This window comes from Anopheles funestus, chromosome 2RL (genome assembly GCF_943734845.2).
Source record: "Anopheles funestus chromosome 2RL, idAnoFuneDA-416_04, whole genome shotgun sequence".
Taxonomy (NCBI): domain Eukaryota; kingdom Metazoa; phylum Arthropoda; class Insecta; order Diptera; family Culicidae; genus Anopheles; species Anopheles funestus.
The window spans coordinates 15021714-15045776 of NC_064598.1; the positions used below are offsets into that span (position 1 = coordinate 15021714).

Consider the following 24063-nt stretch of genomic DNA (forward strand, 5'->3'; position numbering starts at 1 on the left):
ATTGAATTCTTAGGTATGAAACCATTGAATCCCGAATATATGATTAAAAATTTAAGAGCAGTCAATAAAGCAGAATTAAGGAACATTAGATTTAAATAATTAAAAAAAAGAAAGACATTAAAACTATAGTATTAATTATCGAAGGCTATTTTGGTTATAAGGATTCTAATTTATGATAAATTTTAAGTTTGAACGTATAAATTATTTTTTTCAATTTTTATCTCCATTTTGAAGAACGCCACAACTTGCAAATTCTTCATAATTTGAGCAAACTGATACTTAAAGCTTGTGTTAAGTTCGATCTGAGATTTATCGATAATTTTCTACCATATTGTCACACACACACACATACACAGAAAAGGGTGGGAAAATCGTGCAGTTAAGCCCAAAAGATTTCGTCATCAAATTGCTAACGACGGTTGATGGAAACCATCGCTAGTCGAACAACATTTCCTTCCAGGCAGGACCCGGTACCGAATTTAATGACACGATATCTCGACATGGTAATATACCATTTGGAATGACCGTCGGTATTAGTTTTACTGCCTGCATTATGTATCACCCCAAAAAACTGCCCAACTCGAATGTTGAGCAAACCCGGCACTAAACTAACCTCCCCAATGGGTTCGGGGAGCCATCCCGATACAGAGCCGCAAATAAACTCTTCAAACTGTTCACGGCAAAATCAATTCGAAAAAGTCATACAATTTCGACTTAAGCACGAGCAACCATAATCCCAAATTGGCTCTCATAACTCCCGGTGTGCTTTGAGAGAGAGACCCATCGACCTCGGAACGGAAATCGCCAACGTTCGCTGCACGGCGGCCTGCAAGTGGACGAGTTGTCCAATAAAACATAAAACTTTTGCACCGTAAAAACCAACCCCCACCCCCCCGGGGGTGGTGGGTGGTGTTTGGGGTTGTGTTGTGCGCCTGAAGACGACGCAATCGTTGGATCGATTTTGGCACTTGCGTGTGTGCGGTTGTGGATGCGGCGAGATACGGCGATCATCGTCGTATAATAATCCATTCCGCTTACGTTCGGTATGGCCATACCATCCCTAACCAACTGGTTGGGCTTCGGGTAAATGCTTTTGCCACGGCAGCAAAAGGATTCGCTGGTAATCTTCCGGAAATGAGCCTACAGTGGTTTGGGCGATATAAATTCACCAGACGACAACAATGATAAACAACATGATATGCTCCCCCACCTCGTCGTCCCAATGGCATTTGATCGAGAACAAAAGAAACAAAAAAATAAAGCAGACAATGTACGGTGAATCGTTTTTGTAGGCACGAAAAGAAGGACATCAAAAGTCAGTGTTTGTCGTTGTGTTTGTTTTGGATGCAACAACATAAATCGCTCTTCACCGCATGACTTACCGTTTCTGGTGGGCTGCACCGACCGGTACAGCGCCGGATGCGTCCTTGCCGTCCATCCCGGTCGGTGCAGATGGGCCGGATCCAGCCGGCGACGGTTGCCCCATGGAGATGTAGTACAGACAGAGCAGAATCGTCACGAACGCAGACAGCAGTCCAATACATCGTGGCGATCCACGTCGAAACAGCTTCATCGTCATATTGGTTTTCTTGCCCTTCTCTCTTCTTTTGCTTCGTTTCGTGTTTTCCACTTACTTCCCTCTAATCCGACTTTGTTTCACCACTTATCACACGGACACAAACACTTTTATAAATAACTCGATTGGGGCGGAAAGCTTTCTTTCACGGCTTCAAGGAAATTCAGTTCGTTCCGTTCATCACATTAGCACACACACACACCAAACACACGGAACAGATTAAAACGCAGCACGTGAAGGGAAAACGTGACACTTAACGTAATGACAAATTAAAATAAACTAAACTGTGTTGAGATCCTTGCGTTTTGCAGCGGTGGTTGTGATGTAGTGCCCGGGGTGCGTCGTTTCGTCCTGCATTGCGGCTCATGTCTCGATGGCTCTACATGTCCCGATGGAGAAGGTTGGCCCTCGAGTTGCCCTGTCAGATGTTGCTTCAAGATGCAACGCTATGACAACCCCCCATAGTATGGTCTGCTAGTTGTTGCCGTGATTTTCCTTCTCTTCCTTTGCTGGATGCTGCACAGAAACAGGGGGGGTTGGTGTTAACCGTGCTGACTGGCTTTGGAATCTGCAAACGAAAGAAACATGCGAATAATTTAAGATTAATGCAACGTTCCGTTCACCCGGTACTCCCGTTGTTCCGTGGGGCTTATTAATGTTTTCTGATTCGTCTTACGCAGTTACGCTTTGCCTGACTGCCGCTGTTATAACAACCTCTGTCAAGGTTAGGATGTGATAGGTCTGTTTTGTGTGTATTCCCCTTCAGTGGAAGATATCAAACCGTCCCCCAAGAGCTCGGATCGGGTAATTTGTGCATTTTGTTAGCTTTTTCTTTAAATTACCACAAAAGCCATCGCCTGGAGGATTGAGATTGTCAGCTTACAAGGGTTTTGGGCGAGAGGATGGGATTGCCCCCTAATGACTTCGATTCATGTCGAATGCCGCCGTTGGGTCTATTCATGGTGAGAGGCCCCCCTGTCCCATGCGCGATATATCCTGCGGTGGTGAGATGCTGTTGAACACGAACGATTGCAGCGTGGGACGCAACCCTTTTGCGTGCGGTTGCTCCAATGTGGATCGGTTTAAGTGGCCCCGTGGGGTGGATTAAAACCCGCACAAACAAAAAACCATCCTTCCGTACGTCATGTTACACCACCCCCCAAAAAAAACAGGGATTCCATTCCCATCGAGAAGAGTTCTACACTGTTCGGATGTAGAACAGCGAAACGATCATGCTGCTGCAACAGCAGGTTGCATAAAAATGCATAATCATGAATATATTTGTGCATCGCGTGCTGCACTCATAGTACAGCAGCTTTAGGTTTTGCTCACTCTGGGGGGGTTGCTGAACACCGTCATGGGGTAAAAGATAAAATGGGTTTTCGACATGAGTAAGCAGAGCTAAAGGATGATTTTAAATTATACATCATTTCGATGGGGAGTTTTTTTTGTGCCGCTGCTCTTTCGTACGTGATTGAAAGCGGAGAACGATCAAGCTTTGAACGATATTCTAGAATGTGTTGGAATACTATACGCTTTTGCACAAATCAATATTGTCATCTTATTTTTGTGTGTGAAAGAAGAGATAAGTTGTGTTTTTTTTTCAATCACATTTCCAAATAAACTAAACGAATGACGAGTAACCGGATAGTGGATGCGAACATTTCCCAGTGCGCTTTATGCGATGCGACAGTGTGGAAATACATATAATCTATGCATTGCGTAATTCATATTCTTCAAAACGCTCCAATTGCGCTTTTCAAAATTGAATCCTATTGTGCTCCACAGTCCACTAACAATTGTAACGACATCAATATTTCGTATGGATGGATGTTTGCCTCACTTCTAAATGTTTACAACGCAATTATTTGCCAGTTTTGTTGAAAAGGGAAATAATTTCGACTGTTAATATGTCTACCTACCAATCAGCAATAGAAAATTATCGGAATGTTGTGCAAATAGATGATTCTGGGAAATGTACTAAGCTTAGGCTTAATTTTTGGTCAACAATAATTGTGGTTTGTGGCCTGGACCGACTTTCCTGGAAACGGATTGGTGACCTGGTCGATGGAGTGATGGGAAATACAGCTTCACAGATGGAGCGGACTCTGATCGGCGCCAAAAAGTGTTGAAAGCCTTTAACCGACTCCGGAACTGGAACCAGCTCCAAAGCCGGATTCAAGCCAACAGCTTCGTAGACCAATACAACATGCTTTTTCGCTTTGCCTAACTAACAATCAAACCTGCCAAAGCGAGAAAGCAATTCGGCTTCAAAACCGGCTCCGGAGCCATGGGTTCGGAACCGGCTACGGGCTGAAATCGGAGCTAGTTCCGGAGCTGTTTGGAGCCATCACTACTGGTCAGGTCTTACCGACAAGCCAAACTTCCAATGACTTTAACCTATTTTTATAATTCGTAACTACAAAGTGGTTTCCAACACATACATATTTTAAAATAAATGTTCAAGTGTTTAATATCTTCAAGTTAAGCTAGTTAGGATCCAAAGTCTCTCGAAGGTCCCATCACCTACTCTTATTCCGTCACGTCCTGATGGTGCAGAGTAGGACATTGCCTCAAGTACTTATATCAACTACAGAAAGCCAAAGGGGAAAAAGAGCGGCAAGTTTTCATCTAGAACAACTGTGGAACTGAAATATTATTTGAAGTTTTAAAAAAAATAATGAAAAAACACCGACCAAGGTATAGAAAAGAATAAGAAATACTAACATAGGTAATTTAAGTTATGTTTAAGTTAAAAATTTAAGAATGCATGTAAGCAAATTCATCTCATGTATGATATATTCCAGCACAATATTGTCAAACTTCGTTCGTACATCATTTTATTGATTCTGCGAGAAATTCGATCAGCAAAACAAATAAAAAAGACACGATAAATAGTTTAATTGAAATGATACTGTGTAATGGTGCAATGTTTCAATTCATGACGAAAAAAAGGTTGCTGTTTTGCACCTGGGAATGGTGCCCACGTCACGTATTGGTACCAACATTCAATGGCATCAACAAGATGTCACGCATGTAATATAGCACTAGTGAACCCCAGAGTTCGATATGCGTGAACGTGATAAATTGATTCCACCAACATGTTTTTTATCACATTGACCTTGATGGTGCGAATGTCAATGAAAACCAGTTTGATAATTGAGATAAATGCATTACAGCATGCATCAGATACACATGTGTATAATGTAACTGATAATAAACAAGCGTATAAAATGATATTATCATGTTCATCAAAGTGACATAAAAGATAAAAATATATTTTTTAAAGTAAAAAAAAATACCTTGAATGTCCGACAAGGATATTCGATAACCAAAATGTTATACTGATCATTATTTATTTCTGTTCGTTTGGTGGAAAATGTTAACCACCTTTATCAAAAATGGGGTAGATTTTTCATGCTGTGAAAACACACGCACCATTGCAATGGTGTTTTGATATTTTGTTTGTGCACAGTACACAGGCGCACGTTTGCCAAACTTGGCACAACGTTCATCATACGCATATCCTAAACCGATCGAAACCGGGTGTTACAGTGCGATACGGTAAGAGTACACTGAAATTGCGTATTTGTTCTGCGTATTGTTTGCATACAGCGATCGTGCAGATGTAACGATACGGTTAGTGCAAGAAAACAGAACACGAACACATTATCATGGCTTCCAGATAAATGTGTACCTACACGGGCGTAGAAAGTTCCCTCGTTCTCCTGTATCCGGAGGGATATCCCTGTTGCTCGATGCCAGGATCGGTTGAAACCAATCCCACTCGAAAGGGATTACGTTATTAGATTGTTTCGTGTAGCTGAGCTGCTAGAATAATCGCACACACACACGCAGGGTGGGACCGTGTTGGGATTCTCTATAGTCTCGAATTTTCATCCATCACGTTTCAATCGGCTTTTGTTCCGTTCGTCTGCCAAACGCACCACTCACACCCGGCACACGACCCGACCGGGCGGGTTGAGGCTGAGTGGTGCTGAGTAGCCGTTTTGCCACCTACTACTCCGTGCGATGGTAAACACATCCAGCGCAGGCACTGATAAATCTCTCGCACCAAGTGCACTACTCCCCCCTCACCCTATCCTGCCAGACATACAGGGGATTCTGATGCCCCATGAACAATTGCGTGCTAATCAGCTTCAGCTGGGTCGGAAATCTTCTACCCGTAAGGCCATTCTCACACCGGGCGTAACAAAACAGGGGGAATGGTCATGGCCCAAGTGAGGTTTTTGGTTGGCATGATTTAAGTCTCATGCGTCTGATCAAGATGTAATTCATTAAATGAATGCATAGAAGTACCGGACGTTATGGGGGGTGGGGTGATAGGGCAAAGGGGTGAATATGATAAAGGGGGCGGTGCGATTGGGGAATGGGGCAAAATTCAACCTAAATCTCTGTGTTTAACATGTTGCTTGTGGCGATGATTGTCAATTATTCATCCCCTGTTCCGGTGAGGTCGTATTGGGGTTTTTTGCACAGACATTATCGCATTCTCTTACCGGACGGAACACTGGACAGAATGTGCGCTGCTGTTGGTGAAAACCAAACAAGAATTGGACAACAAAGGAAATACAAGGAAAAAAAACGCGAGGGAAAAATGAAAAACCATCCCTTTTGCTGATGGAAGATGGGTGGTACAGATTTGGAACAGCTTCCGTTTGTACTACGAGTTGAAAAGTTTAACAAATAAATACACACACAAACACACATACATATTTCAATGTATAGCGAAGGCACGTACAACGATCGTTCCACAATCGGCTTCGCTAATTAATACTAATTTTTGAACCTTTGTCCGGCGTTTCGTTGGTTAATTAAAATTCATAAACAGTCCGGGCTTCTAGCTTCTTCCGCCACTAAAAGTCTGTACACGGTGCTGTTGTTTTCTACAGGAATTAAGGGGATCCCTTTCGGTTCTTTCCGTTTCGTTCCGGTCAGCACGGATCCTTCGTATTTTTTCCATTTTCTTTTTGCAATCATGCGATAAAAAAACCACCATGTTGTCGTTTCACGAAGCATTTGCTTCGGTTTGGCTAGGGCAACGAGTTGTGAAGCCACAAAATAAAAAAAAAAAAACAGACGAGAAACGACGAGGGAAAGAAACAAGATCATAATACGTGCTACATAGACGACAGTACGGGGCCTTTGCAAGGGCACAACAATGTGCAGAGTGTTCGTAAATCGTATGAAAATTTTTAATTGTCATTAAATTGAATTTGTGATGGCCGGTTTGAAAATGGGCTAAAGTATTTCTATGAAGGATTTTCTTTTTTCCTATCTGAAGCTATGCAATATATTTTTGCTGATTATGTGAAAAACGAAAATTATTCAAATTCAAATTAATTTGACGTATTTTAATTTTCTGAAATTATTATATGATGATTATCCAAAATAAGTCTCCCAATATTACATGAATTGTATATGGCTTTTAATTTCGTTTTTGATTCTATTAACAGCATGTCTACTAACCTTATTAATAATGTTTAACACGAGGTAGAATCCAATTTCCTACTTTGTAAGAATTATTATAAAATCGTACGCATTAACGCATTACAGGAGTTCCTCCGATGGGCTCGTTCTATTATTATTATCGGGTTGGGTGCTACAGAGGAACTCGCCAAACATTTGCAGACACAAGAACACACAAACAAACACACACACACATAGACGAATTAACTTTCCTCCGCGATGCACACGAAAGATGCGCACTGCTACGTGAATTATTGCAATACCGTACTGACCGTCCTGCTAGGAAGACATAGTATTGCAGCTATTCTTATCGCACCACCTTTACACGACGATTTGCACCGACCGGCTGGTCGAGCGAATGAAGCGTTCACCTGCGAAATACCGTCGTGTGTTAGTCCGCGCGAATACCCATCTAACCATGATTTATGCCATGCCACGGATGCGGCCTGATGCTCTAATTAAATGCCGCAAAGCACTAGGGAGCAGGGGTCCGGCGGGGTTATGGTCGCTTGTCACGAATAAAAACGGGGCGAGAAAGTGGTGGCGAAGCACGAAGTTTCAGTTTAGCGAGTGTGTTGTTGGGTTTTTGGTTCGATTCTTGTTGCCGGCACGAGTGCATTTGCAGTTGCGATGAATGATGGAAAGTTGCACGCTCGGCGATGATGGGGATGAAGAGTACGATAAACGATTGCTGTTTTGATTGGAGAGCTGATCTTGTAAACGGGATAGCATTAAGCGAAAATCGTGTCTTTTATTCTATCATGAAAATGAAATTATTGTTCAGATTTTCATTGCTATATTAAGACGGTAATAAAGAGATAATGGCTATAGTAGAGCAAATGTTTCCATAAAATTTTAACTTAGGTAAAGAAAATATCTAATATACCCGATGATGTCCCTCCACACTTGGAAAAAGATAAGAGTATTGAATGGAAGACTAGTTTCAGTCCTCCAATAGCCCAATCCGCCCTTAAAGTGCATCAGAATTTAAAGATAAAGTTTGAGGGCAAATAGACCACATCGTCGGACCAATCGACAAAGCGGTGAAGAAGTTTCTGAATTTTGATCTTCATGAAGAATGATATCATACTTGACACTAGACGGCAACTAATTACAAAGAAGAGAATTACTTTAAGGCCTTTATCCAGGAGATAAGCATTTACGTTTTCCAAGAATTCTACTGAAGGATTTCATGTAATGATTGATGGTAAGCAAAACAGAAATATGGGATTTTTTCTCTAGAACTCTTGGTGATCTAGAATGCAGGATCTCAAAATGTCTTCCGGAAATTGCCGCATTCTTCAGGAATTGCTAAGCGAAAGAGTTCTAGTCCAAACCAAGTCCATGGATGTGAGGACATTACTGGAGGAGAATGGATAGATGCATTTCTGCAAAAGACCAGTTTCTCACGGTTGGATGGTAAAACACTAGATGCATACTTTGTAAATTCGCTATGAAGGCCTTCACTAGGATTGCTTTAACCTTTTTTCGTCAATGAATTGCCGTAACCGATTAAAAGATCTTTTGTCGTGCTGCACAAAAAATATCAATTGCAATCGTTTCCGTTAATCGTTCCGTATTGGTTAGGTTTCTGATCGTCATCGAATGCGCATTATTGGCATTCGATCTGAAAACACTTGCCGTGGTCGTTTATTGTTCGGCTCGTCAAACTGTGAGGCAAGTTTGCATTGGCGCTAAAACTCGAAACGCTAAACCCTCCTCCATTCTACCGTATAGAATTGTGCATTTGTTATAATGTATTCGTTTTTCGCTTGACAGGGGAATCCATACTTCCACACCGTTGGGGGTTCCTTTGGTAAAGTTAAATAAAATCGAACCGACCCATCCATACAGCGGGCCGCGGGACAATCGATGCAGCACGATTGGGTGCCGTGCGTAGAACCCATTCAAAGTGCAATCGATGAAATTCGTCGGCACGGCAAAGCTTCACAGTATCTTGAGAACTACTGACAGGTCGTGCGTGACGAGAGGAAATTGTCTTCCGTCGCTTCAATTCAATCCGCGTCAGTCACGAAAATGCGCGCAGAAACGAAATGTAGCAGTGAGCCAATTTCTGCGGTCGGATAGTGCTTACGGAATGTGTTGGTGAGTCTTCCTGCCGGTTCGACATCGAACGATCGATTGATATTTAATTTCGTTTGCAAATGCACAAATTTTGCAGATGCGGGCCAATGTTCGTTGCGATGCAGAGACAAGTTATTATTCATTTAAGCTTGCTGCTACTAGACCGAACCACCCACAAGAAGAAACCCGACGACAACTTTATCCGAAGCCGGAAAATTGCATTGCAAATGTTCGACTGGCAGGAAAAGTGTGTACGGTTCGTACCTTCTCCAGTTTGTATCTCGGTCAGATCGATTTTCCGCGCACGACAGGATTTAGACGTTTTGAAAACGAAGTTATTTGAGGAACCTTTGCGGGTTCCCAACCAGCATGCGGAATGCGGCATCGACCGGTGGATGGGTCGGTGAGATTTCAGATGCATAAGGCAGCGCATAATTGCTGTTAAATCAAGCATAAGCGGCACGATCTCGATCCCACGATTAGGTGGTCGATTGTGTACTGGTGACTCGAAATTGACGCGCTCATTAAAATTTACCCAACTAGCAGCGATGATGATATTGGACAGAAGTTTCGGACAGACCTCTCTCACTGCAGTGCAAATCGGGCGCAATGTCAGTGGTACGGGCACGTCGAGCTAATATTGATCCGGAGGGTCGGGTGGAGCCGAACACGCGCCGGGAGCTTGTCGAAAGTCGAAATAAACCCGAGCTAGATCTAGATCTAGATATATGCTAGTTGAATCGATTATTGGCATTTCTAGACCTTTCCGTTATCGTCAACGTTTCGATTCAAGCGCTGACATGCCAACCACGGCACGGATTTTCACTTTGGTGAAAATCGGTAAGCTTATATGCATGACAGATATGGGCCAAACGATCCGCATTGTGACCATTGACAATGTCTAGCCGCGTCTGGAAATGGGCTCGTGATTGCACTGCCGCACAAACGAGATTGGATTAGTGTGATGATGATTGCGGATGGTACAGGTTGACGCAGTACCTGACTGCCATGCGTTACGTTCCAGTGGGTTAATCTAAACGAACAATAATTGAAATTGATTTTCAATTTTATACAACGAAAAAAAAAATGATCGTTTATACATAAAGACAAGGCTGACAAAGGTAAATATATTTGTTTAATGATTAAATTTAATATCGCATAATTACACCCAGTTGATTTACTTCACAAAAAGTGGCACTTCTTTTTTCACCTTTTCATCGTATGTAGGAACTTTTCATCGTATGTAGTTTGTGTTCTTAATTTAGTTATACATTAAAACATACATGTGCGTGCGTATTTTTTTTTCGACGCAAAGTATTTCTTCGTCGATTATCGTGAAATGTTTAAATTATTGTAACTTTTGATAATTTTAATTCAATGCAATCTCAGAAATTAAAGAAAGTCTCCGCAAATCTCATCTCTTCCTGAGAGCTCTTGACATGTAGGGTTCCTGGTAAATGTAGGCGATAACTTCCAGAAGACATTACTATTCTCAAAATCACTGTAAATCCCGCAGTTAAGATAATCTCCATTTCACTGATTATCATTCGTTGAACAATCAGCTTTGAAAATATGATGCAGGTGATGTCTGTTTTTACCATCTACATTTAAGTCATTAAGGTCTTTGCGCTGTGTCACTGTGACAATCACTGGACCCTTTCGTACAACAATGTCTAACTTTTCCCAGATACTCCCAGATGTCCTAAACCTTTGGTCGGTAACTCTGAACTACCTGGAAAAAGGTGAGTACACTTTGCCTCCGATGTCCACCTTTAGTTTCCGATGAAATTTAAGATCATTACTCGAGACAAGGACTGGTACAGACATGGCAAGATTGGTACAAAATCCCGTCCAGAAAGTCAGGACTGGCCAAGTGACTATGTGGTACAAAAAGAAGGCTATTAATTCAGAAATGGCCGACAATATGCCATTAAGACAAACAGATAGAGGGATGTTATAAAGGCTATTTTTATATTTGATGATACTTTTTCATGGAAGTTTTATAAAATTAATAAAAACATTATTCTCAACATGATGTACGTTCTCGTAAACGTTTATTTATTTTATAAACAACGAATACGATTCCTCAGCATGGAATGTGAAATCGACGATTCAGCCTTTCACGTTCATCATAACTTTGTGAACCAAAAGTAACATGCCCTGAATGTCGTCACGTAACAAATTATGCAAACAAATTTAATGTATTCCCACATGAGAATTCTCTCATATTGTTGCTGCAAAAATTTTATTAAATTTTAATAAAAAATACACACATCGTCAGACGATGTTTTCAGTTGTAAAAATTAATTATACATTAGCTAGAAATATTCTGCTAAAAGTTACACACCAGCAGAGAATGAAAAAAACCCCGTTCCATCGGGACACGTTATCCCGTCATTACATGTTCATTATCACGCCACTTCACGCCATATTATGGGAGATCTTTTTTCTTCTATTCTCTCTCTCTCTCTCTCTGCCATGTTTTCTCTGATAGCGTACGCTATAAAGCTTCCCATTATCACGTTACATCCGGTACAACCACAGCGTTACCACGCTGTTGTATCCTGTCGGTAGGTGTAATTGAATTACAAGCCCACCCGAATAACACGAAGCACCCGCCGTTTGGTGGTGCTTGTGACGAAGCGGCTCCGGTAGCTAATCTGAAACTCGGTTCTTCGTACATTTGTTACTTAACCATTTCCACACGGATCCACCGTATCGGGTTGTTCCGTATATCCTTTGATTACCGTTTTGTTCCCCCTTTTCCGTGGTGGCATCGGTGGCTGTGGAATAAGATGAAGCAAAGCCCTTGCTTTCGCTTACCGGAATCACTCAGACACACACACAGAAATCATCATTGTGGAACATTACTCGAAACGAACGAAAGTGTAAAAGAAAAAGGAAACCCACGTGGACCTTGGAAAGATCAGAAATCGCTCAATGCTTCTTTGAGTGGGCGCATGTGGCATCGGGACGATGCGCTATCGATGCTGTTTGTCTTGTGGGTGACGTTAAAACAAGAAAGGACACAGAAAAAAACACCGTTTCCACATCCGAATGGGGGCGTATCAAATCAGGACACCATGGCTATCAGAGATGGCTAGAACTAGCGAACCATCGCTTTAGTGCTTTTGTTTCGATTCTTACCTTTTTTTTTTGGTTAGTTCGCGGGTTCACAAACATGGTGGGGGCGTGTGTTGGTAAGCGATGAGAAGTGGGAAAGCTCTTTGCTAAATTGATTTTAATGGGCGATCTCGAACACTACCCAACCGCCACCATCACCCGATTGTGGGCTGGTGACTGTACGCGAGCAAAAAAAAAAAAAACCCCGGTGGCCATAGTGGGCAATAAAAGTCAGCTCAAATTTAGATTTAAACCAATTTGCGACCCCAAAAGCCAATGGCGAGACTAATGCGGCCACCATGGTGCACCTGACCGGTTCGTAGCCATGGGATGTGGTGCAAACATGGCAGCTTCGTTTATTCTCCCACCGGGAGCACCCTCGAATGCATCCGCTCGTATCAATGCATTAAACCCGAACGGTTTATACATGCAGCTGCGCAGTTTAAAACCCAAGCTGGAGTATGGTGGTGGCCATTGTTTGGTCAAACTGTGCACCAAGCCACCAAATGACCCGAAACCGTGGATGATAGCATTTGCAGTTTTCCTTCCGCTTCACAGCATTTCACATTGCACAAAAGTGGAAAAACTCGAATTTCGATTGTAATCGACGTTCGAAAAGGAAAGGCCAAAAATGGTTCAATGTGCTTTCGCGATTTGTGTGTGTGTGTGTGTGTGTGTGTGTACGGGTTTTTTTTTGTTATCCTTCAACAACTTCACTTCAAATTTCCTTCTTTGGTTTGTTGATAATTTTTTCTCCATCATTTCACTCAACTGGCAACAAATGGTCGGAAAAGTAAAGCGGGAAAAATGTATGTAACATGGACAGTGCTAGATTGAGCAACAAAAGGTTACCCAACACACACACAAACGCACCAAGTCGATATTACTTTTGCCCGAAAACGCGATGACCGGCTTGGTGCGTTTCGACAGAAACTTCAATTGAAATCTACGCACCGGATATGCGAAGGGAAGAAAATCAAACATTCAACCTTCTTTCCATTGCACTCTAACTCCGCCAATCAGAACTACCCTGCGGCCTTCGGTGGTGGTTCGCTTACCGTTAGCTGCACCGTACCGGAACACACAAATAAAAATCAGATTAATATTGAATGGGAATCACGTACCGGTAAAGTCATGAAAACGAATCAAAATCTCCGCTCGCCACTTGTGCCACAACGGTAACGATGAGGTCGCTCTGTAACACTGCTGAATGGTGGAAGGGCACCATTCGCAACAGCAACAACAGCAACCAGCAGCAGAAGGAAGTCGACGGAAGCGTTTCAAGCAAATGCTTGCGTTTCCTCAGAAACGGAACTTACCGTTGCGCCCCCAGGGTTTGCCCCGACTGGTTGAGTAAGAAATAAATTTTTATTACTTTTTAAATTCCTGCTACGCGTGGATCGTGGAGCAACCCTTGGAGGGTGGTCTGCGTTGAACACCGGGCGTCTCCATCAACAATGTATGGTGTCATCAAGCGGGTGCGCATCTTTTGCTACCTTGTTGTTGTTGAGTGTCTTTTCTCGTTTCGCAAGACACAAACTGTAACAATACCCATGTGTCGTAAAATGTTCGGCTTGACTTCGGCTCCAAGAACCGGTTGGAAATCGTAGCAAAATCGTATCTTGCTTCAAACACTACAACCGCACACACACACACTTTATGTCGCTCCAAAAATGAAAAAAAGTGAACAGGATTAAGGGTGAAAGCCCGCAAGGTTGAATATATTCTGCTGCTAGCGCCCCTTTCGATCAATTTTAGAGACAGACGGATATGGACGGTACTTGTTTCGTGGTGTTTATTCCCTTTTTCGAGGAAGCTTACGGTGGGCTTCAACAGCAGAAGTGAAAAAAAAACTAAAAAGCACCTCGATAAGAAGCGAATAAAATCGATTACCCGCGGGCCATGGTGGGGGAGGGCGTGTTTTCTTTACACGGCAGGTAGGGCCGCTGAGGTGCAGAATTGATAGGAGAATAAAATTTAAGCTACCTCCCTGACAGCGTCCGGCCCCATTTTAACACGAGTGGTGGTAAATTGTGTAAACATAGCCTGGTTTCTTGAGCATTTCTTTTTTTTTTCGTTTGCTGTTGTTGCACCACTTTCTTATCGGAAAAATGCCACCGGCGACAGTTGCGCGAAACGATGGTGAAGGATGTCATCAGTTTGCGGTGATATTATGGCGACAGTCGCATCATCATCATCATCATCGTGATCCTTTTATCATTATCGTGTTGTCATCGGTGTGATATCGTATAACCGGGGGGTGGTTCGTCTTTTCGATTGTGTGTTTTGAATCTTGGCCGCGAATGCGGCAGAACCACGCGACGATCGAGTCTACCTACCGTACCCATTCATCATCCCCCCTGTTTGGGGTAGGTAGGAGAAACCATTTGCATAACACTAGCCGAACGAACGGTCCCGAGGACATTGGAGAGTTTTTTTTTGTTTCCTTTCTTGGACCTGGATTTCACCACATCACTCGAAACTTTTTAGGGGGCGAAGAAAAGTGGGTGGTGGAAGGAAGATAAAACATGAATTCTTCCCTCTTGCGCCACGTGTTACTTCTTTGTAATATCCCTGGTTGCGGACAACAAAAACGCACCGCGCACTGATTGTAGTGCGGGCGCATCGATCGCCTTCGAATGCTTACGACGAGCGAACCTGACGACGAGCGTCCATTTGTTCGTAGCCTGTAACAAGTTTTGCGACGTGTCTGTTCCTACACCCTTTAGTTTTTCTTGCTTTCATCCCTTCAATTTCCCGCCCCCGCCCTCTCGGGTTTTGCCGCATTCGCTCCCTGTTTTATCGCCATCCGGTTTCGCGCTGCGCTTTGTTGCCTTAATCTCTTGCCCATCTCTTGCCGTTGACATTTTCCTAATTGAAATCGAATTGAAAGAAATGGAGCGAAAACCCGAACACCCACGGTGGCCAGGCCTGCCTGCCGGTGAAAAGTGGAAAACCGCTTCCGTTACGTAAGCTACGTTCGAACAATATTTGAGAGGATTTTTCCTCACGCCCCGGTGCCTTCCACAGTGCTGCGCTGTGGTTTGATTTGTTCGTCTCAATCCCGATGGCCCGACCACCGGTTCGGAAACATTTCTTCAATCGAAAGTTTTTAGTTCGGGTTTCGTCACGTAGCAGCGCAACCGCGCACCACGACCGTTGGATGGGGTAATCGAAGAAATTTTATTAACTTTAATGCAATGCATTACCAATGTTTGGTTTTCTGCAGATACTGATAGTAGCTGTTCGCTGCTCACCGTTTCATCGCCTATCGTAGCGGATGGTTACGGTGACAGTAAATCAATAGACTGTCGGGAAAACTGAAGATGAGAAAATGAGATAAACCTTATCGAGGGGGAAGGAAAAAAATCTGAGAAAACAAAAGAAACTTTATGACGGTGTCCCTGTGGGTAATGTGGAGGAGATTTCGAGAAAAAAAAAACAAAAATGAGTAAGCGATCGGCATTTTATGTATTTAGGTTAAAATGTTATCCTATGTAAGCTGATACTGGTTTGTGTTCTTTATAAAAAGGATGAGGAATAGTGAAAAGGGATTATTTAAAACTTTTGACAAAACTTTCTGGCATATAATACAACAATTTGATTTGATTTGAACAAACAATTAAAATTGAAAAAGGATTTGATTCTATGTTTAAAGTATTTGGGAACCAATAATAACATCTATTACATTTAATATTAGTGGCCTGTGTAGTGTATGTGATAAACTGCCTTGGTTCTACAAGAGACGGCATCAAATCCTCCCCGTCTCCCCGTAGCAAGGACTGAATATCCGGCTACGCGGTAAAATGAGTCGTTAAGTCAACAAAACAGAATGAGAGAAGAAGAATAAGGCAGGAAGAGAGAGAAAGAACGAGAGAGAGAGAGAAGAAAGAGAGATAGATAGAGAGAGAGAGATGTTCAATATCCTGTTATAGAAAACGATGAACATTAAAAAATAGTCCAATTTAAACAATTGGATTTATTTATAAAGGAATTAAATGAAGAATAAAAATCTGAAACAAACAAAATAAAAGAACTCATGCGGCTCTTCAGTTGATGTGTAGATCACTAGCTTGAAGTTCCAGAGATATACTAGATATTATGGCGAACAGTGAAGCTTGTCTTGAATTTCTGCGTCTTCCGAATATATCTCGGAGATTTCCTACACCAATCATTTCTTGCCAATATTTATTTAAATGATTTTCTGTCATTTTAAACAAACTAGCCTATAATGAAAATTTAAAATAAACTAAAAAATATACGATTTGCGATGTTAGTTTGAAACATTCTTCCTATCATATGTTATAACTCTGCATTCTCGTTTAAACCACGCTCCAAACGCGGTTGTAACATTAATGCTTCTACTAGCCTCTGTCACGGGCCAAATCATACGGACCAAACGTCACACCGGCGTTGAAGAAAACTTGGCGGATGGACGACATTACCAAAAACAAAACAAAAAAACAACAACTCTCACCGGTGGACGACAGATTGCTTTTTTGTCGACGTGCATCGTTATTTTTCACGATCGGATGTCGATGTGTAAGAGGCCGTCGAAAGACATCGGACGTGTGGCCCGCGCGGGTCCATGTTCCGGCGCTCGCCGAGTGACGCAAAAACGAAGGAATCACTCAAACTGCTCGGTGGATATATGTTGTTGGTGAAAATAAAAACAATTTTCGTCGATCGTACCGCTGCCAGTTCGGTCGGTGGCCAGAAGCTGGCAAAAAATATGTTGAGATCTCCACTCCGGGGCGTAGGCGTAGTTTGAAGTATGCTCGCACGTGAAAATGAACCATCCAACAAGCCGTAAGGGCTGTCATGTGCTTGGGGACAGCCTTCTCCACCGTACGGTGGTGTTTGCCTGCTTTGTGCCTCTGTCCACCGAAGTCCCTGGCCCGATGCGGATGACTTCCGACACATGGTCGGGTAGCGTACGATTGACGCGCTTGTACCGGAGCAAACGCGATCATGGATGAAGTTACCATGTGTATGCCCCCGTTGGCTGCTACTACCGACGGCGTCGACCCGTCTCAATGTTTGCCCGTTGAAGTAATTGTACGTGAAAGGCTTCCATTCCAACGGGCATCAAAGATTCTTTTTTAACTTCATACGGAGCAAGCACGGGGCGAATTAGGATGCGGGAATGTTAATAAAATTGTGTGTGTGTTTTTTTCCTCTTCTTTTTAATAAAACCAATCTTTCCTGCATGGAAAGGTGCTTCAAACAAGCAAAACGTAATTTGTGCGGCGTGAACCCAAAGTGGATGAATAAAATGGTTTGGGTTATTTGTCCAGGAGTATTCATAAGCGTACTTCAAAGTGGTGCAAAGTTGTGCATTATTTAATTTCAAACTTTTCTCTCAACAAAAATCCCATCTTCAGTTCCTGAGTAGAATGTTTCCATTTTTTTAAAGCTGCCTGTATTTACTTAAACAACATGTAAACGAGTAATATTCCAATTAAATTAACGCACCACCCTCTCGTTTAATGTACATTGGGTTTTGGGTTATCGATTCACTTCTCAGCACCAGTAATGTTGTGCTCTCCACGCTGTTCTGCGTTATATCCTGCATACGTCAGATGCAGAATAATTTCTATCGAACATTACTCGCTTCTAGACAGGTACTGTTTTTGCACAAACTGTTGCAGAATTGGATGCACTTCCCATCCACACTATCCCAGCTAGAAGGCGCTCAAGGAATTGTGTGTGATGTGCAAATGAGCCAGCATCATTGTACGTCGTACCGTTGGGCTTGGCAGCTACGGCCTGACGATGTGTGTTTGTAAAAGGGTTTCTTTGGTCGAGTAATTCTTCGGATCGATGGATAGTTTTCGATCGTTTAGGTAGTTAGGTGTGCACTTAAAGCATTCACGAATGCTGGTTGATGAACTTCAAGGGTACATTTTAAGCATATTCCAATGGCTGAGAAGTATTCCGTAAAGGTGCGCAACACACGTGAGCAAAAAGCCAAACAACCGTGCTTGGAACAGAATGCTCTTCAAGTGGCTTTCCTCCACGTTCGTGCGAGGGTGTTAAAAAGGCTCGCAAACAATGCCGAACGCACGGAACGGTTTTCTTGGGTGAGTTATTTGAGAACGAAATCTAATTATACGCCCATCGCCATTAGCACGAACATCCCTTTCGTCTAACACTGTGCTGGAGGTGAATATCGGCAAAAGGGAACTCCGAGACGGACGAATTTAATATTGGTTCCAGTTTACCTACGGACCGAAAGCTGATATTGCCGTATACAAACGGTTTTAGCACCGTGTTCCAACATTACCACGTAATTGGATGTAGTGAAATTCGGAAATTCCTGTTTTTAGAAATTCAAACCAACAAGTAGAATGCATATCGAACTAAGGTCGTCCCTTCATCCTAATCGGGACAGTTAAGATACGGTAGTACATTTTTGCCTTTCAAACGTTTCGCCCATGGCCAAGCGAAAGACATCATATTTCATTCGAGTGCCAATTGAAAGTTGTGCCAAGTGTTTTTTTGGGGGGGAGCTTTTTTTCTTGAAACCCAGAAAACAGAGAGAATAAAAGTAAGAGTGGAATAAAACAATTCTTCAAGAACTGTTGAAATTGCGAAGAAGAAAAAATCGTTTGTAAGAAGGGACTTGAAGATTTATTTTCCAAAGTTTTGTACGCCCCGGATGGAGAATTGAAATGAAAATCCTATTTTACGGCAATTGGTTGATTTAATTATTCATGCAGCATTGTCGTCAATCTTGAAGTAAGTATTACTTTTTTTTCTCGCTCTGTTTCTACACCACACTGAGGGGGCCAAAACGTTTCCTTTTGGGTAAAAGGAAATCTGTTTTTATTATAATCTTTCATCAGATATTTTTGCAGCACAAGTTCGACCAGGTCATCTGAACCAGGCAGAAAACCACACCAGTCCCGCTGCCGGGTCCGGTATCGTATTTCTTTCGAGCGAATTAGTCTCCAATACATTACCGGTGCAGACTACCCGTGGTGCAGAGCGGTTTACACTTCTTTCGGAGTTTTCCGTCCGGAACCTTCCTGCGCAACGTGATGATTGGACGTGACGCAAGCATTTTGCTGCCCAGTTTCACTTCGCTAATTCAATTTTTCAATATCCCGAAGGTATTGGCGTCGGGCCTGCTGTGCTTCCCTTGTGTTAAGGAAAAAAATGGCGTCAAGTAAAGGTAATTTTAAAATATTCTTTGTAAAAACCTTTCTTCAATGTGAAGTTGCATGGGTACCTGTGTCCTGTGTGGTGGGATTATTTGCTCGGAGATCGGGTACATACCAAAGAGTAGTACGAGTGACATAAATAGATCGAAATCGACAAAGAACGGAATATATTTCTTCGCAGTAATTTCTTCATTCAACGGTCGCATTCACTTCAGTTGCAGCACAATAACATTGTAATGGCAATCTTCATTTGCAATGCAACCACCAGCGGTGGTGTGTGGGCACATTGTTTCCAGCTTCCAAGAGCTTTCACACCGCTACATGGTCTCGGTGCCGTTTATTGAAAGAAAATGCAAATGAAATGAAAATGTCATCCTTTAATTTTAGATTTTATTGCTTTGCCAGTCACTGGTATTTGAGAAGGGAAGAAAGAAGAAGAAAAAAACAAAGTCAGGTCGGATCACATTCGCGGTTCCCAAGAACCGAAAGAGACGTGACCGGGTTATGCAATGTATTCAGGGTTGGAATATAAATTCTCCATCGCTTATACGCGTCGGTGAGAAGGCGACAAAATGGCTATCGTAAACGAATCCAACGCATATCAGTGATCGTTCCCCATGTAGATGAAAGTGATGGTTGAGTACAATCTTCACCGTATTATTATTATCGAATTTTGCTTTTGTTACGATTTACCATTATGAAGCAAAGACAAGCGAAACTTTTCATACGATTATCACACGTCTCTGCTACAAAAGTTGAATGTCCCCGTATATGCAACTTGTTAAACATAAGCAATTTACTCGGCACTACCCTCTTGACGCTAGAAGTGTGCTCGCTAATTCGATTGCACTTGTCACGTTCAATTCGATGTTGAACTGTGGAGGAATTTTCCTTGGAAAAGAAGCATGTCCTGCTGCTAATAGAGTTCACATCGAACGTTCGAAAGCTCACCACCTTCTATCGATTGTGTTAGTGTGAGATAATGAAAATAAATTTTCATTTAAAAACAAATTATGTTTCCAACCGAGAGGTTTTTACCCTAGGACAGTTAACCTACGAAGGCTTCGGGAGGAGTTTTTTGCCCTCCGTCGGCTTCCAGGAAAAGCGCCCCGATTCGTGGACGAACTTTGGGAAGATGGTTTATTCTTTCTTTACCATCTTTAGCAACGTGTGTCTTTTACGTTGGCTGTCGGAGGGAGTGAGAGAGAGAGAGAGCCGGGGCATAATTACTCCCGGTTGGATGAATTATAATTAGATTTGGTCTTCCGAGATTGTCCTGTAAGCAAGGTTGCGACGGGGGCACCATCGCCTAGTCCGAGTTTGCCCAACACCGTTATCGCAGCTGGAGATCTCGGCAAAAGTTGAGGATCTTGGCTAGTAAGGGGGAACTTTTAGCGAAAGTTCGCACACGCTGTACCCACGCTGTCGGTTTTCCCGCCCATCTGCCATCGTTTGGTTAGGTTGTACGAAGGAGCAGCGTTAGACTAGATGTTCGATTTTAATTTACACTGCAATGGATCGGACGAGCGGCACGAGTCTAGCCGGCAGAACGTACGAAGGACATGTCGGTTGAAACACCTGCTGATTCCTGAGACACTCGGCAATGCGATGTCTACAACCAGCTTGACGTCATCGTGCAATGTTGCGGTGGTATGTGGTACGGCCCCCATCGGTAAGTGACAGGTTGGTCAGTAGCAGCAGATTGAATTTTGTAGCCACGCACACACACACACACACACACCCCAGGAGTACTCGCTTACACTTGGCAAACGACAAAACAAGCGGATGGCAAAGATTGCGATGATAAATATCGTCACCGGTCTCAGATTCTCGGTTGGCCGTCATAGTGTTGTTTTGGCTGGTGCTATGTCTGCCTGAAATCCTTCCCCCCAACGTTTGCATCCCGGTTTTTTGGGATCCGACGACGGGTGACAAGCGACGATGACGATGATGGCTAGGATGCGATTTACTTTGGGCGTGTGCCAAATTGAAATTTGTTCGCCCTTACGGTGAAGACTCGCGGGCGAATTCTGACCATTGCACATCTGCACGGACGTCCTTCCTGCGGACAGAGGGCGACAGCATCACAAACACGCGACAAGAAGTGTGCCAAAAGATGGGACCGTTTGTCGGCATAAGTTTGCATTAAATTCCGCTTTTTTTCCCTTAGCCACAGTCGCAAAGATCTGTCTGTCAACCTCAAGAACGATTTCGTCTGGGTGTTTAGGGACGAAAGGTCATCATAATCAAAACAGGTGCATTAATGTGTTACCGGTGAAAGAGTCTGTTGCTTGACAATTATCTTAGGGAAATAAAAACTCTGACGGATAATAAATTTACAAAACTGAAAATCTCGAGTTACTAACAGAGAAAAAAAATTATTAAAGTTCGCTTCAAAACTACCTCAACTACAAGCAAAAGCAGTGAACAGCAAAACAAGCAACAGAGTGAAGAAAATACATTAAAAATCTTTCAACACAACATCCTTAATACTAATCCACGTGAGCGAAAGTCAGCCCAGATTACAACGTACCGTTCGTTCCGGGAAAATGGAATCAAACTAAGATACTAAAACGAGTGTCTTAAGCCAAATTGGAACGATATGGCATAATGATGATATTGTGCTTCCGGTCTGAAACCAGCCAGAACTAACGAGAAAGCGAGTAAATAGCGAAGTGGTCCTACGGCTTCTTTTTCCCAAACCCGAAACCGAACCGATTTTCCGGTGTGCGTACGACCGTGTGTCGGAATTGTGCACCCGCTTGTGGGTAAGATAGAAGCGGCTGGATCAGAGAGCACGCCAGAGAGAGCAACCGGCAAACCTAATGGCGTAAGCGTATATAAGTAGATTGGGAAATCCTACTTCGTTTCCCCCAAAAAGCAGCTCTCACTCACCTGGGCCAGACCTGGGCGTACGACAGTAGTGACAAGGCCGGTCGTAACTGGCCGGCCCAATTCTATCCGAAAGTGCCAAAGCAGTGCGGTCCATTCGATACGTTCAACGCTCATAAAAGTCATCGGGAAAGATAAATCCAGAAGCTGAACATCGCAACCGAAAAAAGATGACACATGTTTCGTTGGTTGCGTACATATTTCTTTTTCGCTACCAACGTTAGCCATCCCCCTCCCCACCATCCGTTTTGGCCCGTGACGCATGATTTGTGCCTCATGCTGCGGCCGTCCGTTTCGATCCATTTGCTGATGGTTGTTGATGATGATGAGAAACAGAAGAAGTTAGCATAAGAACTAATTCGTCCGTTGACGACGACCGTCGACGCGTTTTGAACGACGCTTCATGCTGCTGTCAGTTTCGGGAGGGTGTCTTTGCCACTAGCTACCGGAGTGGTTGCCATAAGGAAGAAGGTGGGAGGAAAGGGAATGGAGAAGATGGGGAAGGTATACATTGGTAGGTCTAATGCTGCCGACCATCTAATATTAGCTGTTTTGCTATTTTTGGCTTAATGTTGTTGTTTAGTTTTCGTACAAACGGATGGCGCTATTTCTATCGTAAAGCGGTTCGGCGTTCGGCGGAACGTATGACGAACGATGGGGTGTTTGGTCGAAGAAAAGGGAATGGAAACTTTTAACACACCTTACATATTTTTCCCTGCACGCGCTTGGAAGGTGAGATTTTTCTTCTTGAGAAAACGAAGACAAGATTTGGCAAGAGGTTTTGTCTACAGTTTGGCCTGGATTTTGTTTTCTGCTTCTGTTACTATTTTTTGTATTATGTTTTATTTTTCTGTATTCCTGGAGATATATTAAAATACTTCCTACAGGACTAATGGTTTAGTTATTCATAGCAAAAAAATCTTTTAAGAAAGAATTAATATGTTTACATCAACATAGTATAACAAAGCAAATAAATAATTTCGCATACTAATTGAAATTATTTAAAGTCAGATTAAATACCTGACTTGTCCAATTCCAACATTTCCGCTTTGCTGTTGTTGACAAATGTTAAGCAATCCAACAGTTTTTCATGACTAGTTTTTCCGCATAACGAGTTGGAAAAACTTTTTTTGTTTTCCACCAGGAAAAAAAAACACATTCTGGTACATTTTCTGCAATGTTAACCTTTCCCCCGGGGGAAAAGTATCATTACCGTAGTTACATGGTTTTGGAAACATATGGGATCGTGTGATGGAGCAGTACACAACGTTTACGGGGTAAAAATGGAGGAAAACATGAACACAAAAAAAGAAACGGAAAATGATACCACACTGACTCGCTTTTGTTTGTTTCTTTTATTACAGACAGTTTTTCTTCAGCACACAGCACATCCGTTGTTTGTTGGATGGTAAGCAAGAGTATGGCACGAATGCCATTGTTGATGCTGCACTTCATCTCACTGTAACACGGTAGTTCCATCTGTATGCGAGTTTGAAGGGCATTTGCTTTAGGTACGGTAATTGTCGTGTAAGCACGATACGTTTCCCACTGTACAAGATCATCCCGGTGGTTGGTGGAGGGTTTTCCTGTGGTTGAATCACCTTAGTTCTTTGTATGTTTTTGTGCTATTCATTGTGAAGATTTGTCTAAGAAGAATACTTCTTTTTAAATAGTTTCCTCTTGTCAAATGTGACAGCTTTTGGGGAAATGTATTCCACAAAATGGTGAAGA

The 24063-nt window shown here is 42.7% G+C and overlaps 1 protein-coding gene across 2 annotated transcripts in view; it reads right to left on the reverse strand.

Moving 5' to 3' along the window:
• Window positions 1–24063, reverse strand: part of LOC125764919 (alpha-mannosidase 2) — a 142915-nt gene that overhangs the window by 21820 nt on the left and 97032 nt on the right. For both annotated transcript variants that reach the window (XM_049429638.1, XM_049429637.1), the window contains exon 3: window positions 1383–2144. In XM_049429638.1, the coding sequence (XP_049285595.1) occupies window positions 1383–1579 (197 nt within the window). In that variant the 5' untranslated portion in view covers window positions 1580–2144. The remainder of the gene's footprint in view (window positions 1–1382; window positions 2145–24063) is intronic.